The sequence below is a fragment of the Octopus bimaculoides genome, chromosome 4 (genome assembly GCF_001194135.2).
Source record: "Octopus bimaculoides isolate UCB-OBI-ISO-001 chromosome 4, ASM119413v2, whole genome shotgun sequence".
Classification (NCBI taxonomy): Eukaryota; Metazoa; Mollusca; class Cephalopoda; order Octopoda; family Octopodidae; genus Octopus; species Octopus bimaculoides.
In genome coordinates, this window is record NC_068984.1 from 15702338 (window position 1) to 15722018 (window position 19681).

The 19681-nt window shown below is 37.7% G+C and overlaps 1 protein-coding gene across 3 annotated transcripts in view; it reads left to right on the forward strand.

The window, feature by feature from the left end:
- Positions 1 to 19681, forward strand: part of LOC106877082 (uncharacterized) — a 104694-nt gene that overhangs the window by 48038 nt on the left and 36975 nt on the right. Inside the window, exon 1 of one of the 3 annotated variants that reach the window (XM_014925872.2) lies at positions 8480 to 8888. The exons of 1 other annotated variant lie outside the window; for it this stretch is intronic. In XM_014925872.2, the coding sequence (XP_014781358.1) occupies positions 8849 to 8888 (40 nt within the window). In that variant the 5' untranslated portion in view covers positions 8480 to 8848. Of the gene's footprint in view, positions 1 to 8479; positions 8889 to 19681 lie in introns of those variants that run through there. One more of the 3 variants, XR_008263869.1, reaches the window with a different exon arrangement.

A 19681-nucleotide genomic window follows, 5' to 3' on the forward strand; every position in this document is an offset into this window, starting at 1 on the left:
ATATATATATAAATATATATATATATATATATATATATATATATATATATAAGCATAAAGCCGTGGTATGCATCTATTTATGATTTAAGTCGTCCTCATACGAGTCTTCCAGCGGCGTTTTCAGTCATCTCGGCCCTCCATACATCTTGCTAGTATTTCCCGCTCTTATCTCTTTCTTTAACACAACCACTTTATGCTGCTGTGGGTTGGCTCCCATAGCACAAGCTAGTTGGTTGGGAACCCCCAGTGTCTCTGACAGTCACCGACCAGCCTCATTCTTTTGATTGTTATTTTCTCACACGACTCTGGTAACCCAGATCGCTTGTATGCTAAGTACCACATGCAATATTATGCTGTAGCATTCATTCAGAGACTTCTGCCCAGTAGGCTTCAGAGCCCAGCATTCATGGCCATAAAGTAGAACGGACTCTACTCTGGAAGAAGCTGAGCTTAATATGTCAGGTGAGTTTGGAGTTCTACACATTGAATATGTCGTTTCATGAAAGCGTGTTCCTCACTTTGAAGTCTTACTATGACGAGTCGATCCATGTACCAAAATATTTGCAGTCTTTGACTTCCCTCGGAGTAGTATTTTCGTTATTATTTGTAATGGATGGCTCTGGGGGATGTGCAAGGTGATGACCTCAGTTTTAATGGCATTTAGTCAAAGACCAGCCTTGGCACAATGTACCTCCACGTCGTCCAAGAGTTCCTCATGATGTAGCTTATAATATCAATAGAACCAATACTAGACTTAACAAATTTCGTTGCAATTATGTGAATATGATTTTGATGCACACTCACGCACGTCGTACATGTGTGTGCTCGAGTGCATGTTTAATTTGTTGAAATTCTCAGATGATTCTTTAAATTTTCGTAGTCTCTTTAGAAAACATTTAATTCCAGATTGTTACAGTATGTAATACGCAGTATAATACAAAAGCGTGATAAATGAAATTCTGCCTCTGCCGGTCTGTCTGTCTGTCTCTCGCTCACCCATACACCATCAACTCTAGTATGCCCAAGGCTTGGTTATCTCGTCCAAACTCAACCTCCTGTACATTAACTACCCCTTCTCTTTTACTTCTAATAATCCTTACTCTTGCTCTAATGATACTTAAGTGTAAAACTATCTTTCGAGTGTCCCTTTTTTTAGTTCATTATATTCACTCTTCCTTAACCTCTCGCTCATAGATGTCTTTCACATACAACCTAGAGATCTCACATCAAATCTGTATTATCTTTATGAATAAAAACTTCGAAAATGTTCTCCAGTGAGGGTATAATGACCTTGTTATTTAGCAATTTGTACACAATTAGAGTAGATATCAAGAAACCATATTGTATAATCTTTGACAATAAGCTGCTGAAGTCGCTTCAGATGTTATCCTTCACAATCACTGATGATCTGTTGGCAATCTTACATCCATAACCTAGCAAAAACTGCATTCCAAAAATTAGCCTTCCTCTTCAGAACCAGAAAATATTTCACTCTTGACACCCAAACAATTGCTTCACGTAAAGACGTCTTAAACTCAAGAGAAAGTCATACAAGGACTCACTCTCCAACATTAATAATGCCTTCGCTTCCTCTTCTATCGCTACTACCCGTGATTTTCGTATACTACCACTGAAGCCCACCAATCACATTCGCCTCTCTTCTTCACACATTATGTAACCTTCTTCTCCAGAACGCCAAACTACTAGAATTCCATCCATGTGCAGGCTTTTACTATGGAGGTTGATTTACAGCTTTTGAAGCTGAATATCATCTGTATAAATCTGACAAGCCTCGGAAGTCCTACGGGGGTCGTTGGTTTAATATCTTCCTACTCATTAAAAATCATATAAAAAAAAAACAGACCAGAGAACTGTAGTCTACCTTACTTGGATTAAAGGATTTCCAGGTTAGCATCACTGTCCAGAGTTGACAGCAGTAGTCTACCTTACATAAGGGATTTCTAGAGGTTAACATCAACATCGGATTTTGTGGTGAAAATTCTTCGTAATAAATCCCTTGGTTCTCGGTACGTAATTTGACGGTGTGTAGATGTATTCGGAGAAAGCTGTGTTGGCAGATATATCTATGCTCGGGTGAAGAAGGGAATTATAAGAAAATTGTTCTTTGTTTGGAACGAGATAAAACATTCCTTTGTTGGATGTTTCCTGTTCATAACAGCGAACATGAATTTTATGGCGTTAAAGGGCGTTTTTATATGTATTTATTTGCTTAACCGTATTTGACATAAGCATCTTCATTTGTCTTCATTTAATATCATCTGCATAGCTACTAAATATGGCTGATTGTACATTTGTTTTTTTAAAAAAATCTTATAACATTATGAGAACAAAAGGTTTTCAAGAACAGTGTTTCATTTAATACTGAAGATTTTTTTTTCAAATAGAGCATCGTTAGCCGCCACCAATTTTAACTTCAGTCTTTAAGGAAATGAGTTAAGTGTCCAACCTTTCTGTTATGCACATCTTTTTCAGCTCGTGGCATAACGTGACATAAACGACCTTTTCAAATCAAATATATGTAGTCAGCTCTTGATCAAAAGAATAAGCTCTTCAGGATTTAGTTACATTGTTGGAGTTTTGTACGTAGCAGCTTCTTCTGGGGCAGAAGGCCTAGTCTTGAAGGCCCTGGAAAAGGTCATGCGTCCTCCCGGTGAAGGTGTTGTTTGAAACTTATTTTTTTAATAGCTTTCCCTTCTGTATATACTTCTGTCCAGAGCCTTCGGGAGACATGGTGCGACATATGCAAGTCTGCAATTGTTTACTTGACACCTTATATAAGTAAATGTTACCATTGCTGCTTTAAGCTTTATGCCTGGCCTTTAATTCGTGTAGAGTATTTTCAGGGATTGAGACGGATGACTTTGCAGACTTTTACGATGGGAATCAGGAAGCTATCCAGTCCTGGGATAGAGTTTGGGTTATAATACTTCAATTATTTCTTGTTCTAAGAAAATTATATGCACTGGGTCTTTATGAGAGGTGCTTGACTGGTAGAATATATCTCGATGTGCTTTCATTTGTAGGAAGAAGGTACTTTCGAAGTATATGTGTAGAATGAATTTCATTACACAAGAGATCTGATTTTAAAAAATGGAATTTGAAGAAAGAAGTCAGGTGTATGAATTTTTCACTCATGCAATACGTTTGTAATATAGCTAATGTGTTGTGTATCCGGACGTTTGGAGAATATTTTTATCGCCCGCTGTGAACTTGGCGGAAGGAGCGGGTCGCTTGGCTACCAGACGACATCCATGTGGGCAACTAGCAACTTGGAAGTGGGACGGACCGTGTGAGAAAAGACCACAAAGATACGTCTTGGCTGTGTAAGAGTGACTGTAGAGGTTTGTGTAAAAAGACACCGCCTTGTACCCTACATTGCTTGTCAGACAAAACAGTTTTTACTGAGATGTGATGAACAGTTTGTGAATGAAAGAAAGAAATAAAGAGATAGAGAGGAGTGGGGTAGGTTAGCAATATTCTAGGTCGAATTTGCTGCAGTCAGTTGCTATTTCGGTATATTTCTGGTTTTGCAAAAAATACGTCGGCTCGGAATAGTATCTTACTCATTCATACTACAAGGCGCATATTCTTCATACATTTGAGTCCTCCTTACGTATGTGGCATGGCGCATTTGTCGCATATTGTAAGACACGATACAACATCCAAATAAAAAATAATCGTCTGACAAAAGAAGCCACGACCGAAAATTTTAAATAATAATGATAATAATAATAATAATAATAATAATAATGTTAGTGTAGCATGAGAAGAGTTCTCCTTGTGGAGCATTATTAGTCTCCTTTTTTTTTCTTTTCCGACTATATTTAACCAGTTTTTGTCAACTAAACCACTACAAGTCTCCTTGAATATGAATATTTAACTTAGCTTCAACCACTTGCTAACTTGACAGTCACTCTGTCGCCTTCATTTATCCTTTCTTTCGATACTACATGAATCTCTGCTTTCGTAAAGTTGTGTACTTGCTATCCAGTTACACCTCTCCTTTTCATAATAATCTCTCTTTCTTCTAGTCCCTACCGAACACCTTTCCAAGCCTTCCTACATGGGACTGCATTGTTTTCCTACAAAACTAGAACTTCAGGGAGTCTGCAAGTGCTTATGACACTTCTTGTCTCCAAACAGTAACATTTAAAATATTACAAAAAGCTGCACGCCTTTTTTTAATACAGTTTATCTTTCTTAGTGTATAGCAGATAAAAGTTACATCAGCTTCATACTAGACCTGCAAATTACCTGTCATGATAAATGTTTTGTATTTACTACTCATAATCATCTATTACTGCGTTGATATACACTCGCCCAAATGGTTCCCGTATTGTTTTGAGCGTATTAAGATTTTAAACCTTTCAAAAGTGGAATAAATTATTTTGCTCTGAGGGATCTTTCAAATTTCCACTGGTGCAGTCAATTAGAAAAGCTCCAAAATGAGTTTAAAATAAAAATATTGTACCTGGTTTACAAATTTTATTTCTAAGAAAATCCACAATCTCTTTTAACACCCAGCACACCCATAGCAGTCATTTGCCGTCACTCCTAGTGATTCAAAACTCTTAGATTAAGAACTACTTGGGTTATTCGGGCAGAACGGGGAGCTTTTAAGCAGTCTAGTGTAGAGGAATACCCATTCATTTTAATTGGGTTTATGCATCATCTTTACAATGGTTTCAGTTAAATACATCTGGCAAACACGAGAATTAAAAGGAAATTATGTGTATCATTCACTCTGTTTCATAAGGAGAGTTATGCTGGTATATAAACTAATACATATGCAACTAAATGTTTACAGGAAGAGGGGTCCGTAAAAAGGGTTCAAGAACCGAGATGGAGGGGTCTGGTCTGATGGCTTGCAAATGCGTGTACTCAACTTAAGAGACTCAATGACCAGACAGTGGAGTTCAACCGAGTGGCGTTAAGCCAACCATCTAAAACTGTTCATACTGTAAGCAATACGCAGGGCTTGCTGAGTTTTTACTGTTCTAGAAAAAACACACATTTTGTTCTCGACGTCACCTGGTTTGTAAAAATGGTGTCCGCCAAATCAGAAAGATCCAATTCAAGTTATATTCATGTCGCTGTTCGTTAAAACCTGCTCTCTACTGCATGAGTTAGCAAATTTATTAACAAGCCATCCACAACCCAGTTTTGATCGTAGCCATTTCAGTCACACCATCATATTATATATAGTTATAAAATTCCCAGTTTTCAATTTCTATAAATATTTCATACATGGGGTATGAAATAAGAGCTATCAGTTTTTATTCTATTAAAGATTTAATTAAGTTCCTCATACTTCTAATAATCTTTATACTTTTCTCATGTCCTTTGTAGTTTGATCTGATCTTTTTTCTTCTTGAGAGCAAACTTCGAACCTGATGCAGTCATTCCATTTTATGTGACTAAGTCATAGGGCGCTAGAACATTTCATTTTCTATTCAGCTAATGCTTCTATCAACTGCGAAGACGAAATATAGAGCTAATTAAATTCTAGGGGTCTGGGTTATTTGTCATGGTTAGTTTTAACGGCAGAGTAGAGAGGAATGATCACTTTTGGCTTCAGAAGTCCAATTTCGCTCCAATGGCTGCTTAAGATTTTTCAACGAGCGCGACTGTAATGAAGAACAACTAGCTGTACTCAGTGCTAAGAATAAATTTTGAATCACGAATGCTTTCTAACTGTTGGCAAGGGCCAGTGAGCGAACCTCTATACGGTCGCTTGACCTGCTTGAAATAACAGCCAAATCTACCCCAAATTGTATTTCCACAGTTTTAAAGAGAGATGGGCACATTAGATTATATATAAAAAAAAAGATAGGGTGTTCACAGCTGGCTTGTCTTTAGTCATATGTCTACTCTGGACTGACGTCGGAGAAGTCAAGAATAACAACGAGTGTAGAGAGTAAGAAAAATATCGAATGTATCCTCTCATTGGCATCTATTTGTAATGATATGATTCCCGTTGTATTTATCTAAGATGGCTATATAAGCCTATTTTTTAACCAAAAAGAACGCTGACAAAACATAAGAATTAGAGCACGACTGGGTCTAACATTTCTCGTTGTTGACCTGCTGACAGATGGAGACATTAACAAGGGCTGTAGACTTCATCCACACACATATATACCTGACGGGCTTCTTCACGGTTTCCGTTTACCAAATTCACTCACAAGGCATTGGTTGGCCCGGGGCTATAATAGAAGACAGTTGTCCAAGGTGCCGCACATTGGGACTGCACCTGAAACCACTTGGTTACAAAGCGAGCTTCTTAATCACACAGCCAGTGTTAAAAGTTTTAGTCTTCCTTGCATTGATGCCTCGGAATTCTTACAGGACGAGTTGCTTCCTATTAATCTCTGTGAGTCGACATTCTTTGAACGAGGCCAGCTCATGGCAGCTTGTGATGTAAAACCAGCTTCCTTATTGAATTTGGTCCGATCAAGAATTTCGTTATTCGTAACCTGGTCAGTTATTTTCACCGCTTCTTCGTGTCTATGTGCGTATGGACAGTTTGTTTGATGTGTCTCTTCTGCTGATATTGTTCTGTATGTAACGTCCATGCCAAATTCAGCCTAGGATGCAGCCATCATGTTCAGTTCGCTTATTAGTGTTTAAGCATGGGTCAGCCCTGATTGAATACATCTGTAATCAAAGGCGTTCTATCCATGACCATGTTATCTTATTTATTTTTCTAAGCGGAGTATATCTTGGAAAGTCCAGACGGTGAGGTGTACGTAATTTGAGGAAAAGTTGGCTGTTATTTCTAGCAAGTCGAGTGATCATGTAGACACTCTTCCTCTCGAACACTTAGACAAGGAACATGAAAACACTATACAAATAGCACTGGTAAAAATCCCAAAAGAACTCTAAAGACAAGTGGTTATTAAAAACAGCTTTTAGTTTTAACGTCAATAATTGGTAAAATATTGGTAAAATATTGGTAAAATATTGGTAAAATATTGGTAAAATATTAAGACACAAGGATTACAACAGAAAGGTAAAAGCTTCCAAAACAAACTTTGTGTAAGATGGATGAAAGAACAATTGAATATAGTGAACCCACTAAAATCTGTAAGAGCTCTAATCCATTAAATTGAAATAAGAGCTGTTCTGTCTGTCAATGACTGAAAGCTTGAACTGAAGATATGAAAGAGAGATGAAATTCTTCCTAGCTTTGATTAATTTTACTGAGAAAGAACTGCTGGGTTCTCGATGTTATAGTTCACACCATCAAACGAGCAAACGAGCCAGAGACCCTTTACATAAGCGGTTCTCAACTATTTTTTACTCATGGATCCCTTTGATTCCCATTTTACTTGAGTGGACCCTCATGGCCATTCGATGTTCAAAAAATCCCCATTATGTTTTTAGAATTAAATATTACTAGGAATTGCATTAAAGAATTAAGATATTTGGTGTATTGAAAAAAGTATAAGCAATTTATTGCATATACATTCTAAGAAAAAAGTCTTATATGGACCCGCAAGGGTCATATTGACTCCGGTTGAGAACCACTACTTTACAAAGTCAATCGATCTGTTAATAACAGCAACCAAATCTTCCTTAAGTCACACAACGTCTTAAAAAACGCTGGATAATATAATTCATGATAAAGAAAAAAAACAGGGTGGTCACAGTTGGAGCACCTTTGATCTCAAGTTTCCCTTGAAATAAAGGACATTGTTGAACGATTTAGTCCATGATATACAATATATGATGGCCACCGACTAGAACGTCTTTGATCATAGTTCTGGTGTATCAAGTGTTGCCTGGGGTTAAACAACTGATGAATAATATGACGCATACAAAAGCTTTAAATTCATAAACAATCATCTCCATCGCTTCTTTGTGTATGTTTTGTATGTATATGTATTTCGTTGGTTGTGTGGTTATGCGTGTTTGATTGTGCGTGTATGTGTTTTGCTGTGTGTATATGTATGTTTTGTTCGAACTGTTCCGTTTGAAAAAAAAAATTATTGAATAATTCCTTCCCTGTCTTTCTCAGCGGATGTCCTTTTTTTATATATTTGTCTTATTCGTCAAACATATCATATTTACTTAAACACATGTAATGTTGTGGAACGAACCACAGTTTTAACTTTTTCCCCCCATCTCCATCCTGCTTTAACTTTAACGTCTGCAACGCTTTGTATGGAGAAACAATTTCGAACAAGCAGACGACATAAGAAGACATTGGCGCTTGCTGACTCACTAGGTAGCGGAAGAAGGGGGAGGAGGGAGAAGGAAAGATGCAGTTCTTAACCTCCCCTCCCTCTTTCTCACTCACTCACTCTCCTCCTCTCACTCTCGTCACTCTGTCTAATCTCTCTAACTCTCGTCACTCACTCTCTCGGTCTCTTTCTCCTCCTCCCTTTCTCTATTCCTCCCTCTCTTTCTTCATTTACTTCTTCAATGACGACAAAATGACTAATGCCATCATATCCTGATAGCACATGCGTTTACACACACCATCGTTCATTCAAACAGGCTCTTGTCTGGTTTGTTGTACGCTCGCTCTCTTCTCTCTGTTTTTCACTGACAGATTAGACTGACAACTTTCAATCAGATGGATGCTTGTTAAGTCTTCTTAAGTTGGTAGCGAGGGAGAAAAAAAAGGGACGACCCAAACCACCGGGATCCCATTCATCGGAATATTAATAATATATTGTATTTTTATTGTTGATTTGCTGATGTAGGACCATCGCTAGCTTCTTCGGAGTATTTACCGTTTCAGTTTCAACAATATACATTGTAAAAAAGATTAAAAAAAACATATTTATATATATATAGTTTTAATTTTCTTCGCAACGAAATGTTCATAGATCAGCTTACAACATTTACTTTCATAAATGGTAAGTTCCGTCTGATTTCCAACTCTTAGAATTGTAATATCTTGTCTTTTTTTTGTTGTTCCTATTATATATCGTATGTGTGTGTGTTTAAATTGTACCCAGTTTTAATTAGGGAACATGTGATTTGTTTATGGTTCATTAAGGTTTTATTATGAAATGACTTGCTTCGAAGCATATCTTTCATGCGTGTTTCACATGATTGTTGAGGTCGTGTGTTCGTTTCTCTATAATTATGTATTTACATAGATTGTGTGTGTGTGCTCGCGTGGTATGTTCATGAATTTACAAACAAGCTTCATGATAAAGGAAACACCGAATAGGAACATTATTCTCAGTTCTACAATGAATTATCGGTTGAAAAATTACCTTATCTATCTATCTATCCATCTATCTATCTATCCATTCATCTATCTATCTATCTATCTATCCATTCATCTATCTATCTATCTATCCATTCATCTATCTATCTATCTATCCATCCATTCATCTATCTATCTATCTATCTATCCTTTCTTTCTTTCTATCCACACACACACACACACACAGTGGATGTATCGAGCACTTTACCATAAATTCGTGGTTCTCCCGTTTTTTTTTTTTAAGCCAGGGTCTTTCTCTCTCTCCATAGACATATACATAAATTGATAATAAATTTATTATTGAGGTCGAATAATCTCGATTTTGTGAATTATCTGAAGTAGAGCGTGTGTATATATGTATGTATGTATGTATTGACTGACATATAAAACGATTTAGATTCTATCAATCGCAGGAATATTTCTACGTCGATTCCTATTGTTTCCCGCCCCACAAGAATTAAATAACAAATTGTTATTTAAAGAAACGTTTGAAGGTGAAATTGCTTGGAGGAATTTGGCACAGATTTATTTCTGTTGAATATCAACGAATGCAATGTGAAGACTTCACTGGCTAATAGAGAATATGATTCCAAATTGTATTATTGTATTATTCTATAAATATCTACTATTACTATAAATATCTTCACAGTAATGCTATACTTGTTTCTTCAAGCTGTTCCCCCCTCCCCCTGCTATGTCTTGATTGAATGGCACATCCGTTTTGTTGATCTTAATCGAACTAAATTGATGGATTCAAATGTCACACCAAGCTCTTTTGTCTCGTGTTTTTATTTTGGCTCTGTTGCTCTCGAGATCCATATTAAATTTTGGGTTTACTGTCTTCCGAACTTTTTACTCTCCAGATGTTTTGATTTGCAGAATTTGTAATGTTTTATTATTTTTATCTTTTACATTTCTTTTTACTTGTTTCAGTCATTGGACTGCGACCATGCTGGGGCACCGCCACGAGCGGTTTTAATTGAACAAATCGGCCCCAGTGCCTATTTTAAATCTGCTACTTATTCTATCGGTCTGTTTTACTGGACCGCTAAGTTACTGGGATGTAAACAAACCAATGCCGGTTGTCAAGCAGTTGTGGGGGACCAAGCGTGCATACATATGTATATATGACATGCTTCCACACAGCTTTCTTCTAGCATAACTTAGGGCCGACCAATGCCTTGTGAGTGAATTTAGCAGAAAACACTTGCCCAGTGTGCCACGCATTGGAACTGAACCCAGAACCACGCAGTTTCATATTCATTTTTCTTTTAAACTGGATACTTCTTACTTTAGGGGATTAATGTACAACAAATCTGGTTTGGTTAATACAGAGCAGCGGTTCCCAACCTATTCACTACCAAGGACTCCTTTTATTTAAATGAGTTTCCCCACACCCCGCTTTTAATATGCTTATCCTTGTGTGTGTGTGTGTGTATGTATGTATATATATATATATATATATATATATATAAAATTTTGAATTTAGTTTACAGACCCTCACTACTACCTTTGCGGACACCAGGTTGGGAATCACTGATGGATCTGCGAAGAGCAATGTTTATATATCTGGATTGACATTTTGCCTGACAAGTGAAGGTGTTTTAAAGATAATCTTCGTAGTATTTGAGATATTATTTGGCACAAAAACATAATAAATGGTTTTGGTGCAACCGATTGCATTCATGCATAACCATGTTGCGAATGCATTTGCACATTGATGACTGAAGACTAACTCGATTTAAATGTTTTAAAAAAAAAAAGCGAAAGCGAAAACAACCCACTTTATAAACTTTACCGTGCTGCATGATATGTTTGGCTAAATTCTCGTGAATAACGAATATCTTACCATTCATGCTAAATGAAAATGAAACGTATATGCACATGCTCGAATATACACATGAGCACCAGTATGGTTATGTAGGTATGATGTTTGTTTCACAATTCTATGGATCTGGGTTCGATTCCAATGCACCTTTGGTCAGTGTTTTGTTACATTATCTTCGAGTTGATCAAATCTTTGTGAGTGAAATTTGGATGTCGAAAATTATGCAGAATCCCATTATATGTATCTCCATTAGTGTAGGATGGCAGAATGAGTGTTTTGAGCAAAAATAGTCAGTGATTCCATATATATATATATATATATATATACACGTAGTGGAAGCGTGTTAGGTATGATCGTAAGATTCTGGTTTCGATTCCTGGACCAGGTGGTATGTTGTGTTCTTGAACAAAACACTTATTTCATGTTGCTCCAGTCCACTCAGCTAGCAAAAACGAGTGTTCCTGCGAGAGAGGAATATATATATATATACGCCAAAGAAACCAGGTAACCGGACATACAAGTCTATATGACTTTGGAAGAAGCATTTTTCTTTTTTAAATATGTAAATACAAAGCATGGTATAATGATTTTTTTTTATTTCTGTAGTTAATTTGATACGTTATAGATTGGAAATGATTGATGAGGTGATTTCATGTGAAAATGTATATGACTATTCCTGGGTTGTTGACTCAGAAACATTGTAGTGGATGGTCCAACATTGAATTGGTTGGAATTTTTTGAGAATTGTCTTTCAGTTTAACTTATTTATTAATATTTGCAAGATTATTTTTGCAATAGTGATGGGTTTTTTGAGAAAAAAAAATATCCCTTGATAAGTCAGCTAGATATATGTAAGGCCGCTCTAAGATTTTCATAATTCTTTGTAGTGTGTAAAAACACGAGAACAAGTTTTTAGGTTCTTATCCACTAAAGTGACTATTGGCATAGTTAGAATTGGACTATCAGTTTACTTTATTAAAAAATGTTGGCGGCAATGCAAACAGACTATAGCAGTAGCTAGTGAAACTAGTTTGTTTGGTAAAGGAACTACTGCTCCATATACGAGTTTGGTTGGACAGTAGAATAAGTAAACTTTTTGCGGGTAAGCATTTGTAGCAGTTGGCAGTCCTAGCTGTACATGAGAGAAGCTTTGATTTTTAAATTTGCTGCAAAGTGTTGACTGTTATGGTATATAGGCAGCCTAGGAAATTTAGAAGAGAGACACTCTTTTGAATGGATCCAAACTGTTGTATTTAATCAGTTGTTAGGGTTGTGTGCATGCCAGCCTTTGCAATTCATTTGTGAAGAAAAACATCATTGACTTGTCTTCTGGATTTACAATATAAATCACATTAACCCTTTAGCATTCGGATTACTCTATCCAATGTAATGCTTATTCAATCACATTATTTTGAATTAATCATGCATTATCTTATAACTTTAAGGTTTCATATTTAGAATGACATTGTAGGGTAGGTGTGAGAGGCCAGATCCAGTTTGAATATAAAACAGAATATTTGGGCTGCATATGGTTGGTTTGAATGCTAAAGGGTTAATATACTGAAGTTGAAACCATCTCCCATATGTTGTTAATGCTCTTTAGAAAAGTATAAACAGTGATGCAGAGTAAATCATTGTTTTACTTCAAATATAGCAATCCATAGATGTCAATATGTAGGTTTGAGCAAATAAACCAACTAGATTCAAATGTACATAACTATATCGGATATCATGTGTGAAAGCTACCTGCACTTTTAATCAACAATACCAGGAAGAGTTCTGGGTCTCTCTTTATGCATCTTTCTTTATGTCTGGTTATTTAAGGAGGTTGACAACAGGTTTTAAAGTTTGAGAAAAACAGGCTGTTTGTAGGGCATTGAATATTGGTTTATGATTAAGAGTGATTGCCTTTGTATACATCACTTCAAATTGTGCCTTTAGGATTGATCTACCATAGAGCATATTACCAAGAATTTCCTGTATTCATTTCTTCAGCATTTTCTATGTATCTGTGTGTGGAGATTTATGCTATTAATGATTCTTTTGAACCTTTGTAAGTTAAGATTTGCAGGAAAGATATGACCAAGTAGGAAATTCCAGTGGACGGAAGGACTAACTGTAGGGATTTATGTGAGGGCTAGCATTGGGTGGACACCATAGGGGCAATGAGAAGAAGAGAGACAAGCAGTACAGGAATATCTGAGTGTAAGTGACATAAGCCCAATGAAATCCATGGAGCAGAGGCCATTATAGTAGCAGCAGAGAAAGGGGACAAAATGCCTGTGGAGCAGGTGTTTGAGTGTTTGTGTGTGACTGTACAAATCAGTTGGGTGGCCCTTTTCCGGATGCAGTTGAGGGTGTCTATGTGTACAGCAGCAACATCATTTTCATTGTGGGCCTCACTTGTGCTTTGTAAAACATCTATAATTGTTGGGTGATGAAGAGAAGAGCCAGTTGTTGGGACGTGACCTTTGGTATTTTAATCATCAGAGGTAGATACTTGGTGATGATTGGACCCCAAAATGGAAGCAATTTTGAGGGCTCTAGTTAAATACATGGTGGAGAGCTAGAGTGCTGCTTTCTTGCTATTGAAATGGACAAGACTGGTATATTTCCATCAGAGAATACTTTCAAGGTTTCTGTTCATGGTGTCAGTGTGTATTTAGCATGTGATGCCTTGGTTGTGAATGGAGAATGTTAGGGAAGAAGGAGGTTATGTTTTTGCCAGCATTGGTTTGGGAAATTGGGCAATTTTCAGCGTGCATGTATATGGGTGGAAATGAGCTGCCTGGCAGAGGTCTGCGCTCTCCGAGTGCTTTTCGAGTTATATATATTTTTAAAAAAACGTCATTACCAAAAGATGAGTGAATATTCATTGTTCTAAAAATGACACAATGTAACCATATTTCTTTTCAATTACCAGTAGTGGTCCAAATGGAGGGCCATAAGACAAGACACTAGACTAGCTTTTCTGTAATCCCTTAGCCATGGCAATCAATGTGGCCCTAGGGTTGGGGATGGGCTGCAGTTTAATGATGCAGTAGGAAAGTGAGCTGTGGTGAGAAGGTAAGAGGGAGGGGAGAGAGACAGGAAGTCAAGATTCACATTGATAAATTCAACTAACAAGTTCAACAAATTCAGTTTATTGTATAAATGCTTAAAAAATGTTTTGAATCAACCTATATTCACATGCACATACATTTGAGAGTCACGTATGCCTGAGTCAGTAAGGATATCAAACAATTATCCAGTCAATTAGCATTCTGTCATCATTAATATGGTACCATTTCCGTGTGGTGTTCCAACTTATCTATACTATAAAAGGCATCTTGTTATAAATAGAAACCACTGCTTGTGTACTTTTCTACTGTAAACTTCAGCAGCACTGTCAAACTGGTGAGTGTTCTCTTTGGCTTGCAATGCTGAGTTCAACCCCTATCCTAGATAGGACCAGAAGAACACTTTAGAGTTCATTTATCTTAGCTATAGGCCAAAATATATAATGGAATCATACTAGACACCACAAGTTGATAAAGTTTTATATGTTGGCTGTGTGATTAAGAAGCTCACTATGCAATCACATGGTTTTGGGTTCAGTTCCACTATGCAGCACCTTGGACAAGTGGATTTTATTATAACCCTTGGTTGACCAATGCCTTGTGAGTGAATTTGGTAGATGGAAATTGTGAGGAAGCCTCTGTGTGTGTGTGTATGTATATACACACTGTGCTGGTACAGTCATGTAATGCATATGAATGAAGACAGTTGCATCAAGGAACCTGGGCAGCTCTTGTCAAACTGTCCAACCCATGCCAGCATGGAAAATGGATGTTAAACGATGATGATGATGATAAACACATATATATTTGTGTGTGTGTGTGTGTGTGTTTGCGTTTGTTCCCCACTATTCCTTGACAATTGGTGTTGTTTTATTCTTTTACCTGTTTCAGTCATTTGACTGCGGCCATGCTGGAGCACTGCCTTTAGTCAAGCAAATCGAACCCAGGACCTATTCTATCGGACTCCTTTGCTGAACCGCCAAGTTACGAGGACACAAACACACTAGCACCGGTTTTGTTTATATACTTGTAACAAGTTAGTGAAGGCACATGGCTTAGTAGTTAGGATATTCAGCTCATGATCAGAAAGTTGTGAGTTCGATACCTGTTAGCATGTTGTGTCCTTGAGCAAGATACTTTATTTCACGTTGCTCTAGTCCACTCATTAGGCAAAAATGAGTTGTAACTGCAATTGAATGAGTTAGCCTTGTCGCATTCTGTGTCATGCTGAATCTTCATGCAAACTATGTTACGAGTACGTGTATGTCTGTGGAGTGCTCAGCCACTTACACATTAATTTCATGAGCAGAGTGTTTAGTTGATCAGACCAGCTGGAACTTTCATTGTCATAACTGATGGAGTACTAGTTAACAACTTAGCAGTTCAACAAAAGGGACTGATAGAGTAAATACCATTCTTAAGAATGAGTACTGGAGTCCTTTTGTTTGATTAAAACCTTCAGGGCGGTGCCCCAGCATGGCTGCAGTCCAGTGAATGGAACAAATAAAAGATAGATGTGTATGTGTGTGTATTTGTAAAAATGGGAAGTTGCTTTTTAAGATGTGTTGTCAAAATATGATTATAAGTTATTTTTGATATTTCCTTGATATGTTTTTTCGAAGAATAGTGATAGATTTTTCATAGAATAGTGCAATAAAGATAAATCTGTTTTAAACATAAAAAGTGAGAATTTTATCATCATTGTCATCGTTTAACATCTACTTTCTGTGCTGGCAGTGGTTGGATGGTTTGACCGAGGACTAGCAATCCAGGAGGCTGCACTAGGCTCCAATCTGATCTGGCAAGATTTCTACAGCTGGATGCCCTTCCTAATGCCAACCACTTCGAAAGCTTGGTGGGTGCTTTTTATGTGCCACTGGCATGGGGGCCAATCAGGTGGCACTGACATTGACCACGCTCGAATGCTGCTTGTTACGCGCCACCAGCACGGAAGCCAGTTAGGAGGCATTGGCATCAACCACACTCAAATGGTGCCTTTTACATGCCACTGGCATGTGAGCCAGTCAGGCAGCACTGGCATCGACCACGCTCGAATGGTACATTTTACATGCAACCAGCACTGGCATCAGCCACACTTGAATTTTTTTTTTTTTTTGTGCCTTAGCACCTCAAGCAGCTCTAAGAATGCAGACATTATCTGTTGCACAGATATAAGGTATGTATTTTGCCTATATGCCAACTTGCTGTAGGATATAATTCTAGGAAAGCTCAGCACAGGGCACTGAGTGTCGAAGAACACTGAATGTCTCAGACAGGCAAGTCAACCTGCCCAAGGTGATCGAGGGCTGTCTTGCCTGTCTCAGGCATTCTGTTTTCTTTAACACTTGATGTTGTGTGGGATGCTTTCTCAGGATGCTGTCCTGCAGCAAGTTTATATATAGGCAAAACATACATTATGTATGTGCGTGAGTGTGTGTGTATATATATATATATATATATATATATATATATATATATATTTGCATATGTATGTTACCTTCATGAGTGGTTAAAATTCAGTTTTTGGTGAAGATAATTACTTTTTCTCTTTTATTGTTTAATGTGAGGAAGAGGTTAGCACCTAATACTTTTCATTTTCTCAGATTTTTCCTAGACTAGTGATGTTGGTATACAGTTTCAACTTCTATAAATTAATACCTGTTGTGAAAATATGAACAGGAAGGGTAAAATAGTTCCAGAGGGTTGCATTTCTTGGGGTATAATGATTGTAAAATGTATTTCAGTAGAGTTTAGGGAAGAAGATGCAATAGGGATAAACAAAAAAAGGGAGACAGATGTATTGGCTGGGTTAGAGCAGACATGAAATGTAATATTGCCAGCATAGAATCAAAGTTATATCATGTATTTGAACCTACAGATTTCACTACTTTTTTTTTTTTAACATAATAGTATTCCAGTTATCATCATACTTTCTTTTTTTCTTTTACATGCATGTAGCACTAACCAGCATGTTCCATTTGGGTAAGGCTTTATTTGGAGGAAATTTGGTTACTATTTCTAGCAGTTTCAGTGATTACAGAGGTTCCTAGCTAGTGTTCATTGCTTACAAAAGTTGGTCATTTGATAAAATCAGTAGATTGGGATGATTGTCCTGAGTTCAAATGTAATAAAGTGGACTTTGCCTTTAAATATTAAGTATATTAATGTACTGGAATTAAAGCAATCATTTGTACTTCTCATACAGAAGCTAGTACGCTCTGCTGAATGAGTAATGTTAGAGTGCACACACGACTGAGTGTAAGTGATTTAAGAGGAAAACTGAGTATGAGAGGCATCAGATGTTGTGTGCAAGAGAGAAGACTGTGCTGGTTTGGTCATGTGATGTGCATAGATAAGGACAACTGCTTAAAGTAGTGCTGATCTCTAATTGTGGAGGGAACCTGTGGAAGGAGTAGACCCAGGAAGACGTGGGACAAAGTGGTGATAAAGGATCTTGAGATACTGGGCCTCACCGAGGAAATGACAACAGACTGGGAGTTGTGGTGATTTGCTGTAGTTGAGAAGATACATCAAGCTAAGTAAAATAGCTGTCCTCCATATATACAAGCTTGTCCTTTACAAGTGCTGGTGCCATGTCAAATGCACTCATGCTGGTGCTGGTGGCACTTAAAAGTACCCAACACACTCTGTAAAGTGGTTGGCATTAGGAAGGGCACCCAGCCATAAAAAAAAAACATGCTAAAACAGACAACTGGAGTCTGGACAGCTCTTTGATGGCCAGCTCCTGTCAAACCATCCAACCCATGCCAGCATGGAAAATGGATGTTAAATGATGATGATGATAGAAGCTGGTCTTGAGTCTAGCAATTAATGTTGATTTTATTTTTAAGAGCTAACCCATCAATTTCTTTTTCTCTGTTCAACAACCTATCTTGATCTTTGCAAACATGACCATAAGCTTCATTCCCCACCACAGGCAACCCTTTGGCCTTACCAACTGTCAACCTATCACAATCACTTCCACCATCTTAAAGGTAATGGAGACAGTCATTAACAACATCTTCAACACATTGAAACACTCTTCCTCTTTAGTAATCACCAGTATGGTTTCCATAAAACTAGATCTAATGGAGTCCTGTTCTCCAGTGTTACTTAACCTTGAGAAATTTAGTGAAGACATTTTTGTACTTAACATAAGAAAATCAGTTGACCATGTCTAGCATGCAGAGTCTCTGGCTAAGATGCAGGCTCCACCCATCTTTTATCTCTTGGATTGAGGTGTGTGCTGATGGAGCTCTCTCTCTCTGATTCTTGTGTGCCCCAAGATTTAGTTCCTCCCCACTCTTCTGACTGTGCTTCAACAACCTACTTGCTATGACCCCAACAACACCTATTCCTATACCTATAATACCTCACTTCATTCTTCCTTAGCAGACATGAAAAAAAACAAAAAGAACATTGTCCATTAGGGTCTTGTCAATCTTGTCTCCTTTAACAGCACAAAGACACAATCACTACTCATATCAAGAAAACAATGTTGTACCCAGGGCTGGATTAAAACCCATAGAAGTCCTAGGCACTTAAAAGATTTTGGTGCCCCCATATATATGTAATTCAAAATAAAACAATAATAAGCGATAAAATTAATTTTATTCTTCAAAATGAAACAGTACTAACAGTAAGATGGAAAATAATGTTTATTTTCCTCCTACTTTTTTTTTAACTGCAAAGTCTTCAATCAGATCCTCACTATGGCACCATGAATCACCATCATCATCATCATTTAACGTCCGCTTTCCATGCTAGCATGGGTTGGACGATTTGACTGGGGACTGGCGAACCAGATGGCTACACCAGACACCAATCTGATCTGGCAGAGTTTCTACGCCAACCACTCCGAGAGTGTAGTGGGTGCTTTTTATGTGCCACCGGCACGAGGGCCAGTCCAGCAGTACTGGCAACGGCCCCGCTCAAATGGTGTTTTTTACGTGCCACCTGCACAAGAGTCAGCCCAATGTTTTGTTCACATGCCACCAGCACCAGTGCCAGTAAGGCAAAGCTGGAAACGATCGCGCTCAAATGGTGCTTTTTACATGCCACTGGCACGGAAGCGAGACTGCTGCTCTGGCAGAGATCTCGCTCAGATGGTGCTGTTAGCGCTTCACTGGCACGGGTGCCAGTCATTGAATTTGGTTCAGTTTCCATCTACATTGGAATTATATTTCTAATCATATAAACCACTTCAAATATTATTTCAGCAAGTTTAAAGTGATTTCTTTTGTACCGTAAACCATTTACCATTTCTGTGGTCCCCCCCCCTTTTTTGATGCCCTAAGCATGTGCTTATTTTGCTTAATGGTTATCCCAGTACTTGTTGTACCCATCTTTGAACCACACACAGCCAGAAAATACAAAGCTCAGATAGTGAGATCCACAATAGAATACTGCTCCCACATTTTGGGTCTGCACAAATTTTAGACCACATTCCCCAAAATGGCCATCTAACTGATTGACATTAAGTTGCTTACTACAACCTCAGATCCACAAGCTACCGTCTCCCTCCTCACTTTTTTTTTTTTTTTTTTT